Source organism: Palaemon carinicauda, chromosome 42 (assembly GCF_036898095.1).
Source record: "Palaemon carinicauda isolate YSFRI2023 chromosome 42, ASM3689809v2, whole genome shotgun sequence".
NCBI lineage: Eukaryota > Metazoa > Arthropoda > Malacostraca > Decapoda > Palaemonidae > Palaemon > Palaemon carinicauda.
In genome coordinates, this window is record NC_090766.1 from 3,433,412 (window position 1) to 3,459,975 (window position 26,564).

At 33.7% G+C, this 26,564-nt stretch overlaps 1 protein-coding gene across 1 annotated transcript in view; it reads right to left on the minus strand.

Annotated features, from left to right (window-relative positions):
- Window positions 1–13,352: 13,352 nt before the first annotated feature.
- LOC137632848 (receptor-type tyrosine-protein phosphatase kappa-like) overlaps window positions 13,353–26,564 on the minus strand; it is a 40,397-nt gene continuing 27,185 nt past the window's right edge. The window contains exons 27-32 of the mRNA XM_068364945.1: window positions 26,352–26,487; window positions 25,492–25,641; window positions 25,100–25,190; window positions 23,846–23,937; window positions 13,991–14,026; window positions 13,353–13,415 (exon numbers count right to left, since the gene is read on the minus strand). Of these exons, the coding sequence (XP_068221046.1) occupies window positions 13,353–13,415; window positions 13,991–14,026; window positions 23,846–23,937; window positions 25,100–25,190; window positions 25,492–25,641; window positions 26,352–26,487 (568 nt within the window). The remainder of the gene's footprint in view (window positions 13,416–13,990; window positions 14,027–23,845; window positions 23,938–25,099; window positions 25,191–25,491; window positions 25,642–26,351; window positions 26,488–26,564) is intronic.

Sequence of the window (26,564 nt, forward strand, 5' to 3'; positions counted from 1 at the left end):
ATTATAGGATAAAGTACGGACTCAGATAGAAGGACTAAATAGTTGGACAAAAGAAGATAAAAAAGAAAAAAGAACTTTGTTTTGAGGAGGAAATATCCTTTGATGTAGAGGTACAAGGCTACATTATAGGATAAAGTACGGACTCAGATAGAAGGACTAAATAGTTGGACAAAAGAAGATAAAAAAGAAAAAAGAACTTTGTTTTGAGGAGGAAATATCCTTTGATGTAGAGGTACAAGGCTACATTATAGGATAAAGTACGGACTCAGATAGAAGGACTAAATAGTTGGACAATAGAAGATAAAAAAGAAAAAAGAACTTTGTTTTGAGGAGGAAATATCCTTTGATGTAGAGGTACAAGGCTACATTATAGGATAAAGTACGGACTCAGATAGAAGGACTAAATAGTTGGACAAAAGAAGATAAAAAAGAAAAAAGAACTTTGTTTTGAGGAGGAAATATCCTTTGATGTAGAGGTACAAGGCTACATTATAGGATAAAGTACGGACTCAGATAGAAGGACTAAATAGTTGGACAATAGAAGATAAAAAAGAAAAAAGAACTTTGTTTTGAGGAGGAAATATCCTTTGATGTAGAGGTACAAGGCTACATTATAGGATAAAGTACGGACTCAGATAGAAGGACTAAATAGTTGGACAATAGAAGATAAAAAAGAAAAAAGAACTTTGTTTTGAGGAGGAAATATCCTTTGATGTAGAGGTACAAGGCTACATTATAGGATAAAGTACGGACTCAGATAGAAGGACTAAATAGTTGGACAATAGAAGATAAAAAAGAAAAAAGAACTTTGTTTTGAGGAGGAAATATCCTTTGATGTAGAGGTACAAGGCTACATTATAGGATAAAGTACGGACTCAGATAGAAGGACTAAATAGTTGGACAATAGAAGATAAAAAAGAAAAAAGAACTTTGTTTTGAGGAGGAAATATCCTTTGATGTAGAGGTACAAGGCTACATTATAGGATAAAGTACGGACTCAGATAGAAGGACTAAATAGTTGGACAATAGAAGATAAAAAAGAAAAAAGAACTTTGTTTTGAGGAGGAAATATCCTTTGATGTAGAGGTACAAGGCTACATTATAGGATAAAGTACGGACTCAGATAGAAGGACTAAATAGTTGGACAATAGAAGATAAAAAAGAAAAAAGAACTTTGTTTTGAGGAGGAAATATCCTTTGATGTAGAGGTACAAGGCTACATTATAGGATAAAGTACGGACTCAGATAGAAGGACTAAATAGTTGGACAATAGAAGATAAAAAAGAAAAAAGAACTTTGTTTTGAGGAGGAAATATCCTTTGATGTAGAGGTACAAGGCTACATTATAGGATAAAGTACGGACTCAGATAGAAGGACTAAATAGTTGGACAATAGAAGATAAAAAAGAAAAAAGAACTTTGTTTTGAGGAGGAAATATCCTTTGATGTAGAGGTACAAGGCTACATTATAGGATAAAGTACGGACTCAGATAGAAGGACTAAATAGTTGGACAATAGAAGATAAAAAAGAAAAAAGAACTTTGTTTTGAGGAGGAAATATCCTTTGATGTAGAGGTACAAGGCTACATTATAGGATAAAGTACGGACTCAGATAGAAGGACTAAATAGTTGGACAATAGAAGATAAAAAAGAAAAAAGAACTTTGTTTTGAGGAGGAAATATCCTTTGATGTAGAGGTACAAGGCTACATTATAGGATAAAGTACGGACTCAGATAGAAGGACTAAATAGTTGGACAATAGAAGATAAAAAAGAAAAAAGAACTTTGTTTTGAGGAGGAAATATCCTTTGATGTAGAGGTACAAGGCTACATTATAGGATAAAGTACGGACTCAGATAGAAGGACTAAATAGTTGGACAATAGAAGATAAAAAAGAAAAAAGAACTTTGTTTTGAGGAGGAAATATCCTTTGATGTAGAGGTACAAGGCTACATTATAGGATAAAGTACGGACTCAGATAGAAGGACTAAATAGTTGGACAATAGAAGATAAAAAAGAAAAAAGAACTTTGTTTTGAGGAGGAAATATCCTTTGATGTAGAGGTACAAGGCTACATTATAGGATAAAGTACGGACTCAGATAGAAGGACTAAATAGTTGGACAATAGAAGATAAAAAAGAAAAAAGAACTTTGTTTTGAGGAGGAAATATCCTTTGATGTAGAGGTACAAGGCTACATTATAGGATAAAGTACGGACTCAGATAGAAGGAATAAATATTGGACAATAGACGATAAAAAAAGAAAAAATAACTTTGTTTTGAGGATGGAAATATCCTTTGATGTAGAGGTACAAGGCTACATTATAGGATAAAGTACGGACTCAGATAGAAGGAATAAATATTGGACAATAGAAGATAAAAAAGAAAAAATAACTTTGTTTTGAGGATGGAAATATCCTTTGATGTAGAGGTACAAGGCTACATTATAGGATAAAGTACGGACTCAGATAGAAGGACTAAATAGTTGGACAATAGAAGATAAAAAAGAAAAAATAACTTTGTTTTGAGGATGGAAATATCCTTTGATGTAGAGGTACAAGGCTACATTATAGGATAAAGTACGGACTCAGATAGAAGGACTAAATAGTTGGACAATAGAAGATAAAAAAGAAAAAATAACTTTGTTTTGAGGAGGAAATATCCTTTGATGTAGAGGTACAAGGCTACATTATAGGATAAAGTACGGACTCAGATAGAAGGACTAAATAGTTGGACAATAGAAGATAAAAAAGAAAAAATAACTTTGTTTTGAGGAGGAAATATCCTTTGATGTAGAGGTACAAGGCTACATTATAGGATAAAGTACGGACTCAGATAGAAGGACTAAATAGTTGGACAATAGAAGATAAAAAAGAAAAAAGAACTTTGTTTTGAGGAGGAAATATCCTTTGATGTAGAGGTACAAGGCTACATTATAGGATAAAGTACGGACTCAGATAGAAGGACTAAATAGTTGGACAATAGAAGATAAAAAAGAAAAAAGAACTTTGTTTTGAGGAGGAAATATCCTTTGATGTAGAGGTACAAGGCTACATTATAGGATAAAGTACGGACTCAGATAGAAGGACTAAATAGTTGGACAATAGAAGATAAAAAAGAAAAAAGAACTTTGTTTTGAGGAGGAAATATCCTTTGATGTAGAGGTACAAGGCTACATTATAGGATAAAGTACGGACTCAGATAGAAGGACTAAATAGTTGGACAATAGAAGATAAAAAAGAAAAAAGAACTTTGTTTTGAGGAGGAAATATCCTTTGATGTAGAGGTACAAGGCTACATTATAGGATAAAGTACGGACTCAGATAGAAGGACTAAATAGTTGGACAATAGAAGATAAAAAAGAAAAAAGAACTTTGTTTTGAGGAGGAAATATCCTTTGATGTAGAGGTACAAGGCTACATTATAGGATAAAGTACGGACTCAGATAGAAGGACTAAATAGTTGGACAAAAGAAGATAAAAAAGAAAAAAGAACTTTGTTTTGAGGAGGAAATATCCTTTGATGTAGAGGTACAAGGCTACATTATAGGATAAAGTACGGACTCAGATAGAAGGACTAAATAGTTGGACAAAAGAAGATAAAAAAGAAAAAAGAACTTTGTTTTGAGGAGGAAATATCCTTTGATGTAGAGGTACAAGGCTACATTATAGGATAAAGTACGGACTCAGATAGAAGGACTAAATAGTTGGACAAAAGAAGATAAAAAAGAAAAAAGAACTTTGTTTTGAGGAGGAAATATCCTTTGATGTAGAGGTACAAGGCTACATTATAGGATAAAGTACGGACTCAGATAGAAGGACTAAATAGTTGGACAAAAGAAGATAAAAAAGAAAAAAGAACTTTGTTTTGAGGAGGAAATATCCTTTGATGTAGAGGTACAAGGCTACATTATAGGATAAAGTACGGACTCAGATAGAAGGACTAAATAGTTGGACAAAAGAAGATAAAAAAGAAAAAAGAACTTTGTTTTGAGGAGGAAATATCCTTTGATGTAGAGGTACAAGGCTACATTATAGGATAAAGTACGGACTCAGATAGAAGGACTAAATAGTTGGACAAAAGAAGATAAAAAAGAAAAAAGAACTTTGTTTTGAGGAGGAAATATCCTTTGATGTAGAGGTACAAGGCTACATTATAGGATAAAGTACGGACTCAGATAGAAGGACTAAATAGTTGGACAAAAGAAGATAAAAAAGAAAAAAGAACTTTGTTTTGAGGAGGAAATATCCTTTGATGTAGAGGTACAAGGCTACATTATAGGATAAAGTACGGACTCATATAGAAGGACTAAATAGTTGGACAAAAGAAGATAAAAAAGAAAAAAGAACTTTGTTTTGAGGAGGAAATATCCTTTGATGTAGAGGTACAAGGCTACATTATAGGATAAAGTACGGACTCATATAGAAGGACTAAATAGTTGGACAAAAGAAGATAAAAAAGAAAAAAGAACTTTGTTTTGAGGAGGAAATATCCTTTGATGTAGAGGTACAAGGCTACATTATAGGATAAAGTACGGACTCAGATAGAAGGACTAAATAGTTGGACAAAAGAAGATAAAAAAGAAAAAAGAACTTTGTTTTGAGGAGGAAATATCCTTTGATGTAGAGGTACAAGGCTACATTATAGGATAAAGTACGGACTCAGATAGAAGGACTAAATAGTTGGACAAAAGAAGATAAAAAAGAAAAAAGAACTTTGTTTTGAGGAGGAAATATCCTTTGATGTAGAGGTACAAGGCTACATTATAGGATAAAGTACGGACTCAGATAGAAGGACTAAATAGTTGGACAAAAGAAGATAAAAAAGAAAAAAGAACTTTGTTTTGAGGAGGAAATATCCTTTGATGTAGAGGTACAAGGCTACATTATAGGATAAAGTACGGACTCAGATAGAAGGACTAAATAGTTGGACAAAAGAAGATAAAAAAGAAAAAAGAACTTTGTTTTGAGGAGGAAATATCCTTTGATGTAGAGGTACAAGGCTACATTATAGGATAAAGTACGGACTCAGATAGAAGGACTAAATAGTTGGACAAAAGAAGATAAAAAAGAAAAAAGAACTTTGTTTTGAGGAGGAAATATCCTTTGATGTAGAGGTACAAGGCTACATTATAGGATAAAGTACGGACTCAGATAGAAGGACTAAATAGTTGGACAATAGAAGATAAAAAAGAAAAAAGAACTTTGTTTTGAGGAGGAAATATCCTTTGATGTAGAGGTACAAGGCTACATTATAGGATAAAGTACGGACTCAGATAGAAGGACTAAATAGTTGGACAATAGAAGATAAAAAAGAAAAAAGAACTTTGTTTTGAGGAGGAAATATCCTTTGATGTAGAGGTACAAGGCTACATTATAGGATAAAGTACGGACTCAGATAGAAGGACTAAATAGTTGGACAATAGAAGATAAAAAAGAAAAAAGAACTTTGTTTTGAGGAGGAAATATCCTTTGATGTAGAGGTACAAGGCTACATTATAGGATAAAGTACGGACTCAGATAGAAGGACTAAATAGTTGGACAATAGAAGATAAAAAAGAAAAAAGAACTTTGTTTTGAGGAGGAAATATCCTTTGATGTAGAGGTACAAGGCTACATTATAGGATAAAGTACGGACTCAGATAGAAGGACTAAATAGTTGGACAATAGAAGATAAAAAAGAAAAAAGAACTTTGTTTTGAGGAGGAAATATCCTTTGATGTAGAGGTACAAGGCTACATTATAGGATAAAGTACGGACTCAGATAGAAGGACTAAATAGTTGGACAATAGAAGATAAAAAAGAAAAAAGAACTTTGTTTTGAGGAGGAAATATCCTTTGATGTAGAGGTACAAGGCTACATTATAGGATAAAGTACGGACTCAGATAGAAGGACTAAATAGTTGGACAATAGAAGATAAAAAAGAAAAAAGAACTTTGTTTTGAGGAGGAAATATCCTTTGATGTAGAGGTACAAGGCTACATTATAGGATAAAGTACGGACTCAGATAGAAGGACTAAATAGTTGGACAATAGAAGATAAAAAAGAAAAAAGAACTTTGTTTTGAGGAGGAAATATCCTTTGATGTAGAGGTACAAGGCTACATTATAGGATAAAGTACGGACTCAGATAGAAGGACTAAATAGTTGGACAATAGAAGATAAAAAAGAAAAAAGAACTTTGTTTTGAGGAGGAAATATCCTTTGATGTAGAGGTACAAGGCTACATTATAGGATAAAGTACGGACTCAGATAGAAGGACTAAATAGTTGGACAATAGAAGATAAAAAAGAAAAAAGAACTTTGTTTTGAGGAGGAAATATCCTTTGATGTAGAGGTACAAGGCTACATTATAGGATAAAGTACGGACTCAGATAGAAGGACTAAATAGTTGGACAATAGAAGATAAAAAAGAAAAAAGAACTTTGTTTTGAGGAGGAAATATCCTTTGATGTAGAGGTACAAGGCTACATTATAGGATAAAGTACGGACTCAGATAGAAGGACTAAATAGTTGGACAATAGAAGATAAAAAAGAAAAAAGAACTTTGTTTTGAGGAGGAAATATCCTTTGATGTAGAGGTACAAGGCTACATTATAGGATAAAGTACGGACTCAGATAGAAGGACTAAATAGTTGGACAATAGAAGATAAAAAAGAAAAAAGAACTTTGTTTTGAGGAGGAAATATCCTTTGATGTAGAGGTACAAGGCTACATTATAGGATAAAGTACGGACTCAGATAGAAGGACTAAATAGTTGGACAATAGAAGATAAAAAAGAAAAAAGAACTTTGTTTTGAGGAGGAAATATCCTTTGATGTAGAGGTACAAGGCTACATTATAGGATAAAGTACGGACTCAGATAGAAGGACTAAATAGTTGGACAATAGAAGATAAAAAAGAAAAAAGAACTTTGTTTTGAGGAGGAAATATCCTTTGATGTAGAGGTACAAGGCTACATTATAGGATAAAGTACGGACTCAGATAGAAGGACTAAATAGTTGGACAATAGAAGATAAAAAAGAAAAAAGAACTTTGTTTTGAGGAGGAAATATCCTTTGATGTAGAGGTACAAGGCTACATTATAGGATAAAGTACGGACTCAGATAGAAGGACTAAATAGTTGGACAATAGAAGATAAAAAAGAAAAAAGAACTTTGTTTTGAGGAGGAAATATCCTTTGATGTAGAGGTACAAGGCTACATTATAGGATAAAGTACGGACTCAGATAGAAGGACTAAATAGTTGGACAATAGAAGATAAAAAAGAAAAAAGAACTTTGTTTTGAGGAGGAAATATCCTTTGATGTAGAGGTACAAGGCTACATTATAGGATAAAGTACGGACTCAGATAGAAGGACTAAATAGTTGGACAATAGAAGATAAAAAAGAAAAAAGAACTTTGTTTTGAGGAGGAAATATCCTTTGATGTAGAGGTACAAGGCTACATTATAGGATAAAGTACGGACTCAGATAGAAGGACTAAATAGTTGGACAATAGAAGATAAAAAAGAAAAAAGAACTTTGTTTTGAGGAGGAAATATCCTTTGATGTAGAGGTACAAGGCTACATTATAGGATAAAGTACGGACTCAGATAGAAGGACTAAATAGTTGGACAATAGAAGATAAAAAAGAAAAAAGAACTTTGTTTTGAGGAGGAAATATCCTTTGATGTAGAGGTACAAGGCTACATTATAGGATAAAGTACGGACTCAGATAGAAGGACTAAATAGTTGGACAATAGAAGATAAAAAAGAAAAAAGAACTTTGTTTTGAGGAGGAAATATCCTTTGATGTAGAGGTACAAGGCTACATTATAGGATAAAGTACGGACTCAGATAGAAGGACTAAATAGTTGGACAATAGAAGATAAAAAAGAAAAAAGAACTTTGTTTTGAGGAGGAAATATCCTTTGATGTAGAGGTACAAGGCTACATTATAGGATAAAGTACGGACTCAGATAGAAGGACTAAATAGTTGGACAATAGAAGATAAAAAAGAAAAAAGAACTTTGTTTTGAGGAGGAAATATCCTTTGATGTAGAGGTACAAGGCTACATTATAGGATAAAGTACGGACTCAGATAGAAGGACTAAATAGTTGGACAATAGAAGATAAAAAAGAAAAAAGAACTTTGTTTTGAGGAGGAAATATCCTTTGATGTAGAGGTACAAGGCTACATTATAGGATAAAGTACGGACTCAGATAGAAGGACTAAATAGTTGGACAATAGAAGATAAAAAAGAAAAAAGAACTTTGTTTTGAGGAGGAAATATCCTTTGATGTAGAGGTACAAGGCTACATTATAGGATAAAGTACGGACTCAGATAGAAGGACTAAATAGTTGGACAATAGAAGATAAAAAAGAAAAAAGAACTTTGTTTTGAGGAGGAAATATCCTTTGATGTAGAGGTACAAGGCTACATTATAGGATAAAGTACGGACTCAGATAGAAGGACTAAATAGTTGGACAATAGAAGATAAAAAAGAAAAAAGAACTTTGTTTTGAGGAGGAAATATCCTTTGATGTAGAGGTACAAGGCTACATTATAGGATAAAGTACGGACTCAGATAGAAGGACTAAATAGTTGGACAATAGAAGATAAAAAAGAAAAAAGAACTTTGTTTTGAGGAGGAAATATCCTTTGATGTAGAGGTACAAGGCTACATTATAGGATAAAGTACGGACTCAGATAGAAGGACTAAATAGTTGGACAATAGAAGATAAAAAAGAAAAAAGAACTTTGTTTTGAGGAGGAAATATCCTTTGATGTAGAGGTACAAGGCTACATTATAGGATAAAGTACGGACTCAGATAGAAGGACTAAATAGTTGGACAATAGAAGATAAAAAAGAAAAAAGAACTTTGTTTTGAGGAGGAAATATCCTTTGATGTAGAGGTACAAGGCTACATTATAGGATAAAGTACGGACTCAGATAGAAGGACTAAATAGTTGGACAATAGAAGATAAAAAAGAAAAAAGAACTTTGTTTTGAGGAGGAAATATCCTTTGATGTAGAGGTACAAGGCTACATTATAGGATAAAGTACGGACTCAGATAGAAGGACTAAATAGTTGGACAATAGAAGATAAAAAAGAAAAAAGAACTTTGTTTTGAGGAGGAAATATCCTTTGATGTAGAGGTACAAGGCTACATTATAGGATAAAGTACGGACTCAGATAGAAGGACTAAATAGTTGGACAATAGAAGATAAAAAAGAAAAAAGAACTTTGTTTTGAGGAGGAAATATCCTTTGATGTAGAGGTACAAGGCTACATTATAGGATAAAGTACGGACTCAGATAGAAGGACTAAATAGTTGGACAATAGAAGATAAAAAAGAAAAAAGAACTTTGTTTTGAGGAGGAAATATCCTTTGATGTAGAGGTACAAGGCTACATTATAGGATAAAGTACGGACTCAGATAGAAGGACTAAATAGTTGGACAATAGAAGATAAAAAAGAAAAAAGAACTTTGTTTTGAGGAGGAAATATCCTTTGATGTAGAGGTACAAGGCTACATTATAGGATAAAGTACGGACTCAGATAGAAGGACTAAATAGTTGGACAATAGAAGATAAAAAAGAAAAAAGAACTTTGTTTTGAGGAGGAAATATCCTTTGATGTAGAGGTACAAGGCTACATTATAGGATAAAGTACGGACTCAGATAGAAGGACTAAATAGTTGGACAATAGAAGATAAAAAAGAAAAAAGAACTTTGTTTTGAGGAGGAAATATCCTTTGATGTAGAGGTACAAGGCTACATTATAGGATAAAGTACGGACTCAGATAGAAGGACTAAATAGTTGGACAAAGAAGATAAAAAAGAAAAAAGAACTTTGTTTTGAGGAGGAAATATCCTTTGATGTAGAGGTACAAGGCTACATTATAGGATAAAGTACGGACTCAGATAGAAGGACTAAATAGTTGGACAATAGAAGATAAAAAAGAAAAAAGAACTTTGTTTTGAGGAGGAAATATCCTTTGATGTAGAGGTACAAGGCTACATTATAGGATAAAGTACGGACTCAGATAGAAGGACTAAATAGTTGGACAATAGAAGATAAAAAAGAAAAAAGAACTTTGTTTTGAGGAGGAAATATCCTTTGATGTAGAGGTACAAGGCTACATTATAGGATAAAGTACGGACTCAGATAGAAGGACTAAATAGTTGGACAAAGAAGATAAAAAAGAAAAAAGAACTTTGTTTTGAGGAGGAAATATCCTTTGATGTAGAGGTACAAGGCTACATTATAGGATAAAGTACGGACTCAGATAGAAGGACTAAATAGTTGGACAAAAGAAGATAAAAAAGAAAAAAGAACTTTGTTTTGAGGAGGAAATATCCTTTGATGTAGAGGTACAAGGCTACATTATAGGATAAAGTACGGACTCAGATAGAAGGACTAAATAGTTGGACAAAAGAAGATAAAAAAGAAAAAAGAACTTTGTTTTGAGGAGGAAATATCCTTTGATGTAGAGGTACAAGGCTACATTATAGGATAAAGTACGGACTCAGATAGAAGGACTAAATAGTTGGACAAAAGAAGATAAAAAAGAAAAAAGAACTTTGTTTTGAGGAGGAAATATCCTTTGATGTAGAGGTACAAGGCTACATTATAGGATAAAGTACGGACTCAGATAGAAGGACTAAATAGTTGGACAAAAGAAGATAAAAAAGAAAAAAGAACTTTGTTTTGAGGAGGAAATATCCTTTGATGTAGAGGTACAAGGCTACATTATAGGATAAAGTACGGACTCAGATAGAAGGACTAAATAGTTGGACAAAAGAAGATAAAAAAGAAAAAAGAACTTTGTTTTGAGGAGGAAATATCCTTTGATGTAGAGGTACAAGGCTACATTATAGGATAAAGTACGGACTCAGATAGAAGGACTAAATAGTTGGACAAAAGAAGATAAAAAAGAAAAAAGAACTTTGTTTTGAGGAGGAAATATCCTTTGATGTAGAGGTACAAGGCTACATTATAGGATAAAGTACGGACTCAGATAGAAGGACTAAATAGTTGGACAATAGAAGATAAAAAAGAAAAAAGAACTTTGTTTTGAGGAGGAAATATCCTTTGATGTAGAGGTACAAGGCTACATTATAGGATAAAGTACGGACTCAGATAGAAGGACTAAATAGTTGGACAAAAGAAGATAAAAAAGAAAAAAGAACTTTGTTTTGAGGAGGAAATATCCTTTGATGTAGAGGTACAAGGCTACATTATAGGATAAAGTACGGACTCAGATAGAAGGACTAAATAGTTGGACAAAAGAAGATAAAAAAGAAAAAAGAACTTTGTTTTGAGGAGGAAATATCCTTTGATGTAGAGGTACAAGGCTACATTATAGGATAAAGTACGGACTCAGATAGAAGGACTAAATAGTTGGACAATAGAAGATAAAAAAGAAAAAAGAACTTTGTTTTGAGGAGGAAATATCCTTTGATGTAGAGGTACAAGGCTACATTATAGGATAAAGTACGGACTCAGATAGAAGGACTAAATAGTTGGACAAAAGAAGATAAAAAAGAAAAAAGAACTTTGTTTTGAGGAGGAAATATCCTTTGATGTAGAGGTACAAGGCTACATTATAGGATAAAGTACGGACTCAGATAGAAGGACTAAATAGTTGGACAAAAGAAGATAAAAAAGAAAAAAGAACTTTGTTTTGAGGAGGAAATATCCTTTGATGTAGAGGTACAAGGCTACATTATAGGATAAAGTACGGACTCAGATAGAAGGACTAAATAGTTGGACAATAGAAGATAAAAAAGAAAAAAGAACTTTGTTTTGAGGAGGAAATATCCTTTGATGTAGAGGTACAAGGCTACATTATAGGATAAAGTACGGACTCAGATAGAAGGACTAAATAGTTGGACAATAGAAGATAAAAAAGAAAAAAGAACTTTGTTTTGAGGAGGAAATATCCTTTGATGTAGAGGTACAAGGCTACATTATAGGATAAAGTACGGACTCAGATAGAAGGACTAAATAGTTGGACAATAGAAGATAAAAAAGAAAAAAGAACTTTGTTTTGAGGAGGAAATATCCTTTGATGTAGAGGTACAAGGCTACATTATAGGATAAAGTACGGACTCAGATAGAAGGACTAAATAGTTGGACAATAGAAGATAAAAAAGAAAAAAGAACTTTGTTTTGAGGAGGAAATATCCTTTGATGTAGAGGTACAAGGCTACATTATAGGATAAAGTACGGACTCAGATAGAAGGACTAAATAGTTGGACAATAGAAGATAAAAAAGAAAAAAGAACTTTGTTTTGAGGAGGAAATATCCTTTGATGTAGAGGTACAAGGCTATATTATAGGATAAAGTACGGACTCAGATAGAAGGACTAAATAGTTGGACAATAGAAGATAAAGAAAAAGGAACTTTATTTTGAGGAGGAAATATCCTTTGATGTAGAGGTACAAGGCCTTATCAGGATAAAGTACTGACTCAGTGGAAGGACAAGTAGTTGGACATAGAAGATAGAGAAAAAGGAACTTTATTTTGAGAGGAAATATCCTTTGATGTAGAGGTACAAGGGTACATTATAGGATTAAATGTTTGGCTTAATTGCCTGGTCTAAAGAAGCTTTGCTTTATTTTCTGGCTTCATGCTGCTTTTATTAAATGAGGTAGGGTTGAGGAGGGTCGTGGGAACCATGCTGACTTTTGTTTTTCTCAAAAATGGAAGTTGGCTGAACTCACCTGATGAGCCCTTTGGTAAGGGCGAAACCCTCAAATGGTGTGTTTTGATAAAATATATATATATATATATATATATATATATATATATATATATATATATATATATATATATATATATATCGTGTATATAAATATCTACCATAATGGCATTCAATACCCAATTCTACCTGTAGGAATGTGTATCCAATTGATTTTCCTTTATGATAAATGCTTCTGTCTGAGCAAGGATTCGAACCTATGTTCTAAGCCGCAACAATCCCTACAGGGATGACTTTACCCATCGCAAAGTAGTCCCTGCAGGCACTGTTTCGACTCCTGGTATTGGTTGGAATCCTTGCTCAGCCAGAGGCATTTATCCTAAATGAATTTCCACTGGATACACATTTCTACAGGTAGAATTAGGTGTTAAATACCATTGTGGTAGATTCTTGCAATGATTAAAATCACGAACGTTAGTAATACATTTATAACAGCTTATGTCAACAAGATTACTGTATACCATGAGAGAGAGAGAGAGAGAGAGAGAGAGAGAGAGAGAGAGAGAGAGAGAGAGAGAGGAGATTCATTATCCATCCTTACATAAAAGATACGAGGGGTTTTAATGAAAATGAAAATAATAAGTTAAATAGATATCAAAATTAATATCTTAATTTTCTCCATAGTAACATTTCTAAGTGACGAGAAATCATAGGTTTAGATTCCTACATGAACAAAAATTTTTTGTCAATTCTCTTATATCCAAAATAATATATATATATTTGAATTCGACGACCTTCTTTATTGAAGCTATATCATTTCTGCCACTAGAGAGAGAGAGAGAGAGAGAGAGAGAGAGAGAGAGAGAGAGAGAGAGAGAGAGAGAGAGAGAGAGAGAGAGAGAGATCATACTTTAGTAAATTGCTTAATGAGTTAGTTATAATGCACAAACCAGAAGACGACGAGTGCAAGATGTTTTATTCTCCAAGCTGTAATGGTTCTTATGATAAGGAGCAATAAGGTTGCTTTCTTAAGTCTGTTTGATGTGGCATAGGCCTTTTAAACAAATTAAACCATCTTTTCTTTACTTCAAACCTTTTTCCTTAGAAATAGCTCTCTCTCTCTCTCTCTCTCTCTCTCTCTCTCTCTCTCTCTCTCTCTCTCTCTCTCTCTCTCTCTCTCTCACACACACCTTCTACAACCACCTACATTGAGAAGTATAAAAGAAAATGCAATGTTCAATTAAAGGTCTGAAGAGTTATTACAAAACACTACAAAATATTACTTGTCCTGTACTCACCATCCAATGGCATAAAGCTGTAACAGCTGGTTTTTCCTGTTGAAAGAGAAAAGACAGGATTAGTCTAATGATTTTGTTACAAATCTACAAAATATCTTAATTTCATATGGTAGCCAGATGTGGCATATATGCAATGATTAGCTAAAACATTGTGAAAATCGGTATTATAACATATACTCAGTATAATAATATATAGATAGAATTAACTCAGATATAAATAGTTGTTGGATGAAATTAAAAAGTCAAGACGAAGAGACCTAATGGTATGTATAATAAACTATTTCAAAAGTTCAAACTTGCAATAAATGTTTTTATGTTGAACAGGCTGACATAAGTCTTTTTATAGCATATATATGAAATATCTACCTTGATGCTGTTAATGGTTTTAAAATACTTTATTTTTATTCATTACTTCTTATATCGTTAATTAATTTCCTTATTTCCTTTCCTCACCGGGCTATTTTTCCTTGTTGGAGCCCTTAGGCTTATAGCATCCTGCTTTTTCAACTATAGTTGTAGCTTAGCCAGTAATAATAATAATAAAAATAATAATAATAATAATAATGTCCCAATTTACAAGTTACTCTCAAACACGACGTATCAAGACTGCAGTATCCTTGAACAGTTTCTGACCAATCTATACATAATACACTTCCTAAAAGGAGAATATTTGAACATCTGAAACCTGTTCTACTGACATAAACTTCATGACAAAATCTGTGGAAATTTGTTGGCCTTTCAGGGAGATACTTAAGTCAGGCACTGGTGCCTGGGAGGCCGTTCAATAGCTCTGTGAAACTGGAGGAAACTCTGCAGTTGTTGTCTGAAATGAAGTCAAATGATTGGACAGCAAGATACAAGAAATAAAATGGAGACTGGAGTATAGTCGGAGAGTAAAATCCAGGTCCAGATAGGGGTTGGAATGGCAATGCAAACACATTTAAGTAATGCCTACAGTGCTCCTGCTTTAGGTGCATTGATGGCATTGTTCCTCCCTATTGAGACGGTGGCACTAAAATGGCTTTAATTAGAGTACTTTATAAATGCTTATTCAGCTTTCACCCTTCACAGCTTATACAGATAAGCAAGAGAATACAAGTTTGATGAGTAAGTAAAATCTCGAGTCCCTTCATGATAACAGCCAGAACATTCACGCTCACAGCCTGTTCACATCCTTCTGTAGGGACTTAAAAATGTGAACTGGGAAGACCCTAAGGTACTAGTATAACAAATGTAGAAAAGGCAACTATAACGTTCAGTATCTTATCCAGATTAGGAGTTTTTGGAATTTATCGGAGATAAATATTAAACGGAATACCTGTTCGACTACAGGATGCTAAAAGCCCAAGGGCTCTAACAAGGAAAATAACACAGCGAGGAAAGGAAATAAGGAAAAGTATAGAAAAGTGTGCCTAAGTGTGCCCTCAAATAAAAGAAGGTCTAAAAGTCCAGGTTCAAACTAAAAAATAAAAAATAAAAAAGGCTATTTGACATATAATCTCTCTTACTTTGGTATGAGCATATCTCATAAAAAAAAATTTGTTCGCTGGCACAATTGGGTGATTTCGTCTGTGAAATATATGATAAAATTAACATTGCTACTCTCCAATATTTTCTTCAAACATACTGTATCTGATTTAAGTCAATCAGAAGTCAATTTCAAAAATCTCTAACGAATCCCTACAACAAAAATTTCTCTCATGCAGTTGTTCAAACTCTGTTCGTGAAGGCATGAAACATACTCAAGAAGTACCAAAGACATAAAGGAAGTTACCCTCAGTGCACGTTGAGGTCCCTCCGTTTGAGACAAGCTAAGTATGCTTCAATTTCTTTGACCAGCCTCTATACTTGGCAAATGGGAACTTATAACCGAAGATACACAAGATATGGCTGAGGAAAGAACAACTCATACATGGAGAAAGGGGCATCAAGCAAATCAGGTTGTAATGATGTGTGATATCGTGAAATCAAATCAATAAATAAATGAATAAATAAATAAATAAATGAGTTATTATCATGATTACTATTATTAATTTTAGTAGTATTATCATAATAAGTAGAGAATCACAATGAAAACAAAACGAAACAATATATCATAGCGTTATTACATCCTACAAGTTTCAGCCCAGTGACAGTGTTTTGGTATTAAATGATAAGCATTTCCTTCTTCATATTCAAGGCACACTTTGGATTCCAACGATATATATATTTCAACATCAAAGTATATATATATATATATATGTATGTATATATATATATATATATATATATATATACATATATGTATATATATATATATATATATATATATATATATATATATATATATATATAGTAATGATAGATGAACATTAGGAATAACAGAATGGGTCCTTAAAGATTGCAAAAGAAGTAGGGGAAGGAAGAGAAGACGATGGATTGACGAACTAAGAAAGTTAACTGGTATAGACTGGCATAGAAAGACCACAAACACATGTAAGTGGAAGGACATGTCTGAGGCCTTTGTTCTGCAGTAGACTAGTAACGGCTGATAATGATATAGATATATATATATATATATATATATATATATATATATATATATATGTGTGTGTGTGTGTGTGTGTGTGTGTGTGTGTGTGGGTGTGGGTGTATGTATAAACAAACGTAGCCGTTTTAATCCACGTCTGGACAAAAGCTTCAGACATGTCCTTAGCCGTGTCTGGGGTTTGGCCATTTTCATCGCCACGTGGGCCATTATGGATTGGTGATGGTAGAGATTTTAATCAAATCACTGACAGAAAACCGACGGAGAGAGAGAGAGAGAGAGAGAGAGAGAGAGAGAGAGAGAGAGAGAATGGTTACTATGGTTTGGCGCTCGGTCTGGGGAGGCCAGACCTCTCTGAGTTGCAGTATGAAGATGAAAGAACTTGAAAAACAACAAGATGGAATTAGAGGTAAAATGGAAAGCTATAAAGTAGGTGTAGCTTTGGTGTCTAGGGACTAAGGGAGAGATACTGCAAAGAACCCTTTAAAATGCCTACAGTTAACCGCCTGAGATGCAATAATGGCACTAGCCTTATATGGGATGGCTGCTAAATGATATAAGAACTAGCATTCGGTAAAGGAAATAGGCATTTTTCCAAAAAGTCAGCCTAGGCCTATGGTGACTTTGCGTAGTTGAGGTATAGCTGAAGGAGGTGTTCCTTCTCTGGGAATAAAAGTTATTCCTCCAGGGTTTCCTACCGTCTAAGTTTATGCACGCATGTACGTACACTTAGATTCAAAAGTCCGCCTACACTCAAGGGGAATCGTTCGTCAGAGGTCTCTAGTGTTACCATGACAAACCAAAGACAGAGTGGGACTTCTTACTACATTCAAGGAAATGGGCGGAGCCTTGTCCAACCTCAGCGAACTCTTTAAAATATTACAAATCCAGTTGCCATATTCCATACTCCGGTATTATTTGTCTCTCGAGCATTCACTACAGATACACAAAACACACATACACACACACACACACACACACATATATATATATATATATATATATATATATATATATATAATTATTTTTACTGTTCTTTTGAGGAGCCCAGTAGACACTTTCAATGGATGCGTAGGTGGCGGGGGGTAGGTAAGGGCTGTCCGACACTGAAGAATTTAAGGAAACAAGGAAGACATTTGTATTTTAGAGGTTATGGAAAGAGAATAAATAATTCTTGATACAACTTGTAAAATATTGTATCATTGCCTCAATCTAATTTGGTAACCGTTAATGTTCTAGAAAATATTGCTAACCTAATTCATTATTAGTTCATTTGTAGTAGCTAGTAGCAACAGAATAAATAGCCGTTATTGTTCTAAGGTTGATTAGTAACGAAAGTTAACTATCAACTTTTCATAATGAATAATCTGTGATGGAACCAGTAAATACTGATGACTGCATAACACTTTGAATATAATCAGAATTTAGTTTATTGAATCGAAAAGGAATTGTATTGCGGTAAAACAGACCACTATTACATTCTAGCAAAACCTTTGAGAAATTTACTTTATTGATAAATCATATAAAAAAAAAGTCTTGACCTCTGAACGACATAATTTTCCGAGATTTTGTAATAAAAGTAAGAAATACTAATTTCCCCATATTATACTCGCTAATTTTCCTAAAAAAAAATATAAGCGCGGGGGGCATGAGCACAAAATGATTTCCTACACTAATACCCTGGCTGTAGGTTATCAGTGATTATGTAATTACTGGTAGCTTTATCTTCAGAAAATTACGTAGCTTGATCACGCTGACTTCTAATAATCGTGATTCAAATAGGCGTAAGTCTCCATGATCAAATTCTTATTTGTGTTCCTTTCATTCATTCATTTATTAAACATCCCCGGTATTTTTAAGATAAATGACCTTCTTCGCCGGTATCCGTCTTATGCCGTCAATTTTAGTTCATAGTTTCTCACTATCCCTCCAGAAAAGAAATCTCTCCTGAGCGGCAGCAAGAAAAACCTTCAATTAACCATTCCAACCTGGAACCTTTCGAAATTTGCGTGAAGCCAAGACGAGATATTCCTTAGTTGGATTAAGAAAATAAGGCCTTTTCAGCACTATTTCACTCACCTTTTTTATACAATTTCAATCACATTCCTTTATAATTGTTCCAGTTAACGAAAATATCTTGGTTGATTTTAAAGCAAACAGGCAAATTATTCTACAGAGCACTTTCGTAATGACCAGATTAACGGGAAAACTTGTGGTATGTGGAGGACTACAGAACATAATGATCTATAGTAACTAAAACTAAGGTTTTGGAAGCATAATACAACAATTTTTATTGGAAACATTGCAATATCAAACGTGACCAATTACTACATTCACTACCGTAATATCTCTCTCTCTCTCTCTCTGTGAATGTCTTCAAGGCTCGTATAACTCATTTATGGCGTTTTTATGAATACTATACAGCATCGAGCCATAAATGAAACTGGAACAAGATTAATGTCCGATCTCCGAACATTCTAATGTAGCTGTTAACGGAAGGAATTGTTAAGTTATGTCATTCCATTTATTTCTACATGCTTTTACAGATTATATATATATATATATATATATATATATATATATATATATATATATATATGTGTGTGTGTGTGTGTGGGTGTGTGTGTGTGTGTGTGTGTGTGTGTGTGTTTTGTGTATTTGTATCGGATAGTCAAGATGTCAGATGATGTCACAGAATGAAATATGGCAACAAGATTTGTAATATTTTCCAGCGTTCGCTGAGCTTGGACAAGTCTCCGCCTATTTCCTAAGAAGTAGTCAGAAATGCAACTCTTTATTTGTTTTGTCATGGTAACACTAGAGACCTCTGACGAGCGATTCTCCCTGAGTGTCGGCGGCCTTCTGAATCTAAGTGTACATACATGAATAATATATTGGTGGTGAAGTTGGTTGTCTATCAACCAACTTCACCACCAAGTCCACCAACACACCGCTTCTACGAATACACCACCAACCTATGTCACCAACACTCTCACCAAACGCCACCATTACTCTGTCCTTCATCTTCGCCAATACGATATTCATATCTCTTATTTTATGAAAATGAACATAAAAACAATTAGTTTTAGATACAAGACCTAATATGATCCTCCCTCTATCCCTCCATTATCACCAACAGACCACCAACAGTCCAACACTTCGCCAACTTCACGAATACACCATCAACCTTTGCCTGGCTAGCAGTGCTTTAAGGTGTACCACAATAAGCACAACTTTCCAACCTACTCTTAAACAAATTAAAAATAAAACATCAGACTATTGTCACTTCCAGAAAAAAAAAATGTCTCATTCAACAAGTACTACAAGAAGGTTCTCGTTCTGCTGCGTGGTACACCGAAGTCACTATTTTATCCCCCCATAATCTGACTAAATCTGCAAACAGAAAAATCTCTGTCATCATCCACAGATTAAGACTTGGTAACACCGCTGCTGCTGGGAAATCATCGACATCGAAGACCGTCCTTACAATTATTGTAATCTACCCACAGGAGCTGAACCTTTGTCTCATTACCTTCTTTTTTGCAGAGAAACCTTACCCCTCCGTCAATCCATCACACTCCCCCCTCCTTACACAGCTGAACAAGTCACTAAACATATATTAGAAAATATACATACACTCTCGGGATTTCTCTGCTCTTATCCTCCTCCCAGATAAACTTTAATAATGTAACAACACTTAAAATTTAGCTAAAAACCCTATTCATCCAAAATAAACACTTAATTTGCCATTAATAATTAAATCAAGTCCCTCGTAGGCCTATTGAAAACAGTTATACATAAACACAAACCTAGGCCCAGGCTAAAATCTAAGGGGTCTACATCTGAGTTTTCACTTACTCATACACTTACGCTACACTAAGCCTATCCACTTATCCCAATCCCCTTTCTTTCCTCTCCTTCTTTGCACACAACAGTTTTTAATCAATAAATATTAATGTTGAAATTAGGATATAACCAATTTCTCTCTCACTATCACATCCGCAAACCCGAAACTATACATAGTCTGGGATCTCCTCATACAGAATCTCTACAAACTTATTGCATTACGTAACCTATCCCCTATCCTCTAGGGATAGTAATCCTACAGGTCCTTTCCCCTCCAAAACAAGTACACTTAACAATTCACAAATGCAAAGTAGGAATAAATGATTGGAGAATGGTTATTCCTTGGCCGTGTTCCTCATAAGGAAACAACTCTTGTTTTTCCCCATCTCCTTTCATTTTTCCCCTGCTCACTGCACACACAAACCTTCCCAAAATCCTTCTATCCTTAACCCAACCTATCCTCATGGTGCCCCTATCCTATAAACGCAAACCCAGCGATCAAGGAAGTGTAACATATGTCGAATGAATGATGTGGTGAAATACTAGGGAATTTACAATCACATAAATTAACTTTTTTACCTGTAAACCCTCGTGCACCAACTTCGCACGAGGCCAAGTCACAGAACTGAGAAACAAACTTACGTAAAAGACATTTGTCGTTTACCTTTGATTCAAACTATATTTCCTGCACCAATTCTTTTGGGGGTGATGCCACACGGGTTCACAAAGACTCAATTAAAATGTTTGACATATATTTAATATTTAAAGTACACAAACAAAAATCATTAAAGAGCGAACATTAACATTACCACAAATGAACAAAAATTTACGTTACTTGATAAAAATTAAACAAATATCAAACGGGGTTACAGAGTATTCTTATAAGAACATTGCTGCAATGATGATGCGATGGTTCACGAGGTGATGATGGTCGGATTCAGGAGAATATCTTCTTATTACTTGCCTTTTGGAGTTAACTGCTCAAAGAGGCCTAGATTCACCTTTCAACCCTGGAAGAAAACTCAGGAGGAGTATATTGCATAGCACAGTTGTCAGATCTACAAAATTACAGGGTTACATAACATAACATCAATTTAAAGATAAACATCAAGTGCTCTAATCGTAACCCAACATACACAAAAAAAAGGGTTTCGTCCAGAAGGTAAGTTTGAATTACTGGCATGTGCCCTTACAATAATCAAACAATATATATAATCTCCACAGGAAGAAGTTTGACAACAATGGGATGTTACGTCATTTTATCTGATCTAGATGGATAAAATTTGCAAGAAAGTTAGCTTATTACTTTAAATATTATTATACTAATTCATACAAACTCATTGATATAGTTAATATGATAAAAATACTTCTGTGGAGGAAAATAATCACATTTTAAACATATATTCATAGAAACTGAGAAATACATTAGAAAACGAATACTCGTAAAACTAAGATTAATTTTTATTCAAGGGGAATAAATGTCAATTTTTGACATTCTCCCCCAAAAAGAATCATAATTAGAAATAATGCAACTGTACCCAAAATTCTAAATCAAAACATAAACTTAGAGTACATCCATAGAAATTAAATCCTTTCTCTCTTGATCACAGCGGATTGCTGCTGCACGCCGAGGTCTCACATCATTCAGAGGCACACTATCTGGCTCCTGAGTTTCAACACTATCAAATTCCCTCTCAGGTACCTCCAGAAGTAAGATCTTCGTGATTGATCTCATGTATAGTTTATTATTCACTTTCACTTCTACAGACCTAATCACACCATCAGACGACGGAAACAGCTGGGTTACCTTACCCAAGGAGAGGAGGGATCTATAGCCTTTACCCAGATGATCTTCTAAGTCTACCATCACTATGTCCCCAACTTTCACATTTGCAGAGAGATTATTACGAGAGTTATTATGTCTCTCTCTCAAGGACACTAAATAGTCTCTTTTCCAAGAGTTCTCAAATTTCCTTAGCATTGATGATAGTCTCAAATATTGTGCTCTAAGATCACTTGAACTCGTGAAATCTGGGTCATCATTTGCTAAATTGTTAAGAGGTGAAATACAAACATTTCTCCCATAGAGTAACATGGAGGGAGTCAAAGCCTCACAATCTCTATCAGAGGAGAGATAAGTCAGTGGTCGAGAATTTATCACAGCTTGAAACTCAACAAGTAGAGTTCTCAGCTCTTCAAAGGATACACGTTTGTGATACAAAGCCTTGGACAAACATCCTTTTAGAACACCAACAAGACGTTCATCAAAGCCTCCAGGCCAGGCGGCTCGCGGTGTAATGAACTTCCAATTAACACCATTTCCTTCAAGGTATGACCTTACCTCTGGTTCCTCCATAATTTCTTTCAGGAAATTATTAAATCCAACAAAATTCCGACCATTGTCAGATATAATCAGACTCGGCAGGGAATGATATGCTACAAAGCGTCGAAAAGCCAGTAGGAAATCTGAAGCAGTCATGGAATGAGTCAATTCAAAATGAACTGCCCTGCTCGTAGTACAGGTAAATAGACACACAAAGACCTTCTCCGCCAAACCAGTCTCATGATCAAAAATATTAATAGCACCAGTATAATCATCTCCTATTGATTGGAACGGTCTATCATATCTCACTCGTTCTATGGGTAATGGTGGGGGAGGAGGCAAACACAACCGTTTCTTAGTTAACTTCTGACACAAAACACACTTTGACAGAATCGATTTGATTACTTGACGTACTTTAGGTACCCAAAAGGTTTCTCTCAACAATACCAGTACAGAATTGACACCACAATGGTGATTATGTCTATGCAAATGTTCAACTATCAATACTGTTGAATAACTTCTGGAAGGCAATAACATTGGGCAATGAGTATCATAAGACATGGAGGCGTTTTTCATGCGACCCTGAGACCTTATTAGGTCTTCCTCATCAACAAATAAGTTTAACTGATTACACAAATTCTTAATATCCATGGACACTCCATGTGAATTCTTATCACAGAGGTACATTCTGGTAGTAGAAATATATATATATATATATATATATATATATATATATATATATATGTATATATATATATATATATATATATATATTTCATATATATATATATGTATATAAAACTAATACATATATTTACAGGTGCATATAAACATATGTATATATATATATATATATATATATATATATATATATATATATATATATATATATATGTATATATATATATGTATATACAACTAATACATATATTTACAGGTGCATATAAACATATGTATATATATATATATATATATATATATATATATATATATATATATACATTGTAGGATCACATTTATTAAGGAAAGTCTATTAGATTTGACAGTAATCTAGTAGCTTTGGTTTAAGATTCCTCTTTGCATAAAAAATAAACAAATAGAGAGAGAGAGAGAGAGAGAGAGAGAGAGAGAGAGAGAGAGAGAGAGAGAGATGTCTTACCTGGCCATTCATGCTTTGCATCGAAACAGCATTTATGTATTGTGATTCCGCACGATTACTTGTGTATTGCAGATATATCATGCTGGAATCAGCTGGAAATAAGAATCGTATAAACGTTTAGAAAATTTAATCGGAGAGAATGAAAGGTTTATTTTTACAGACTCTCAATTGACTCTGATTTTGCTAATTTCTTTCACCATTTTGACTATCGTAAACATCTTTTTGGTTGCTTTGTGGCTAGGAAGTTATTATTATTATTATTATTATTATTATTATTATTATTATTATTATTATTATTATGCTAAGCTAAAACCCTAGTTGGAAAAGTATAATTCTATAAAACCAGAGACTCCAATAAGGAAAATATCCCAGTGAGGAAAGGAAATAAGGAAACAGAATAGTGTGTCTATGTGTACCCTCGAGCAAGAGAACTCTAACTCAAGGTGGTTAAGTTGTATGGATTTACAAATGTCAAGGATGATTATGATTTGGAATAAGACATTCTTTAAGAAGGAAATTTTTTTTTTTTGGTAAATATCTCTTATGACCTAATTATTGATTTCAAACGTTTAGTGTTTCGTTGAATGTACCCTTAAGTTATAACCTATGTCTTAGATATATGAATGGTTTGTTTACCTATATCCAAAGCAGAAAAGAACGAATGGTTCACGCTCCTTATCCCTTAACATTATGACAGATCTGGAAAGCAAAAACTCAGTAACTCTAATCCCTTTAGAAATATAATTCTAACATCAACGCATTACTTTATTTTCTTGTATTATAAATAGTATTTTTTCCTGCCAAATATTTCTTTCGTAAAGATCTATTTTAATGTTATTGCTGTTCTTGAAATATCTTATATCATTTATTCATTACTTCTTTTGTAGGTTATATATTTCTTTATTTCCTTTCCTCACTGGGCTACTTTTCACTGTTGGAACCTTTGTGCTTATAGCATCCTACTTTTCCAACTAGGGTCGTAGCTTAATAATAATAATAATAATAATAATAGTAGTAGTAGTAGTAGTAGTAGTAGTAGTAGTAATCATGAAAATAGAAATATTAATAAAATAATAAAAATAATAATAATAATAATAATAATAATAATAATAATAATAATAATAATAATAGTAGCAGTAGTATTAATCATGAAAATAAAAATACTAATAAAATAATAATAATAATAATAATAATAATAATAATAATAATAATAATAATAATAATAATAATAATTTCTTTTTGAATTCAACTCACGAGGCAAAATATTTGGGTCACGGTTCAGATGAGACACTTCTGGACGTTTAGCAAATTTGTATGAGAGATCCTTTGGCAGTTGCTTTAATTCCTGAAAAATGAAAATAAAAAATAAAAGATTCAAGCACTATATTCCGTGTTGACAAATCATCAAGATATACCGTAGTATTATTGCCCATTAAGTACTTCATGAAAAGAAATATCGCCATTATCTTTTAATTATAAGAATATACCTAACAGAAAATCACATTTTGTGATGCTACCTTACTGACCATCAACATTAGGCTGTACATATAGGCGACCATGCCTTCAAATCCATCTCTTTTCAGATAGTTGAAATGTAACAAGCGATATTTCCCTTTATTGTGAATTCTGTTTGATTATAAACTCACTTGAAACTGTTGCTGGATTCTGGACATGTTGGTATTGTCCTGAGGCACTCGCAGCTCCAGCAGGGCTTCTGGAAACTCCTGGCATGTGAAGCGAGTCTGCTTCTCACAGAGGATCTCTTGCAAGACTGAGTGTGCAAACTTGTACTGTGCCTGAGATATAGAAGAAAAACGAGAAATAGCTCAGGTAATGCTACAGGCTGATGTTCTGTAGTGGTTGAGGAAATTTATGAATGGGTATGATATATAAAAAACGTTTGTTCTGTGTCTGAGATATAAAAAAGGAGAATGGAAAAAACATAAAATTAACTCCAGTACTGCTTCAGTCTGATGTTCTGCAGTGGTTGAAGAAGGAACTGTATGAATGGGGATAATATGTTCTGCAGTGGTTGAAGAAGGAACTGTATGAATGGTGATGATATGTTCTGCAGTGGTTGAAGAAGGAGCTGTATGAATGGGCATGATATGTTCTGCAGTGGTTGCAGAAGGAGCTGTATGAATGGGCATGATATGTTCTGCAGTGGTTGAAGAAGGAAATGTATGAATGGGGATATGTTGTGCAGTTGTTGAAGAAGGAATTGTATGAATTGACATATTGTAATACATACCAAATTCTGCTTCTATTCTTGCATGAAATTGACAGTGTGGTAAACGTTTGTGCAAGAAGGACACAATGTAAGCACGATGTGTCGCTATTAATCATTATTATATATGAAATAAATGTAATTAGCAAATGCTTGTCGAAATGGAAGAGAATCATTGAGTAGACCAACAGGAAACATGGTTTATAGCATGAAAACAAAACACATTTATATAAAATGTCTTAAATTACTCTAGAAAATGGCAAGGTATTTTCTACTTACTGTATTCTCGACGAGATTGGATCTGCCATTTCGTAGCTTGACAAGAACCTCGTGAACATCCATGTACCCTGAATTGTTGATCTGGTCCATAACTCCCAGGACTAGCAGAATGGTTCCTGTTCTTCCAATACCAGCGCTAGGAGGAGAGACAGTATATATATATATATATATATATATATATATATATATATATATATGTATAGAGAGAGAGAG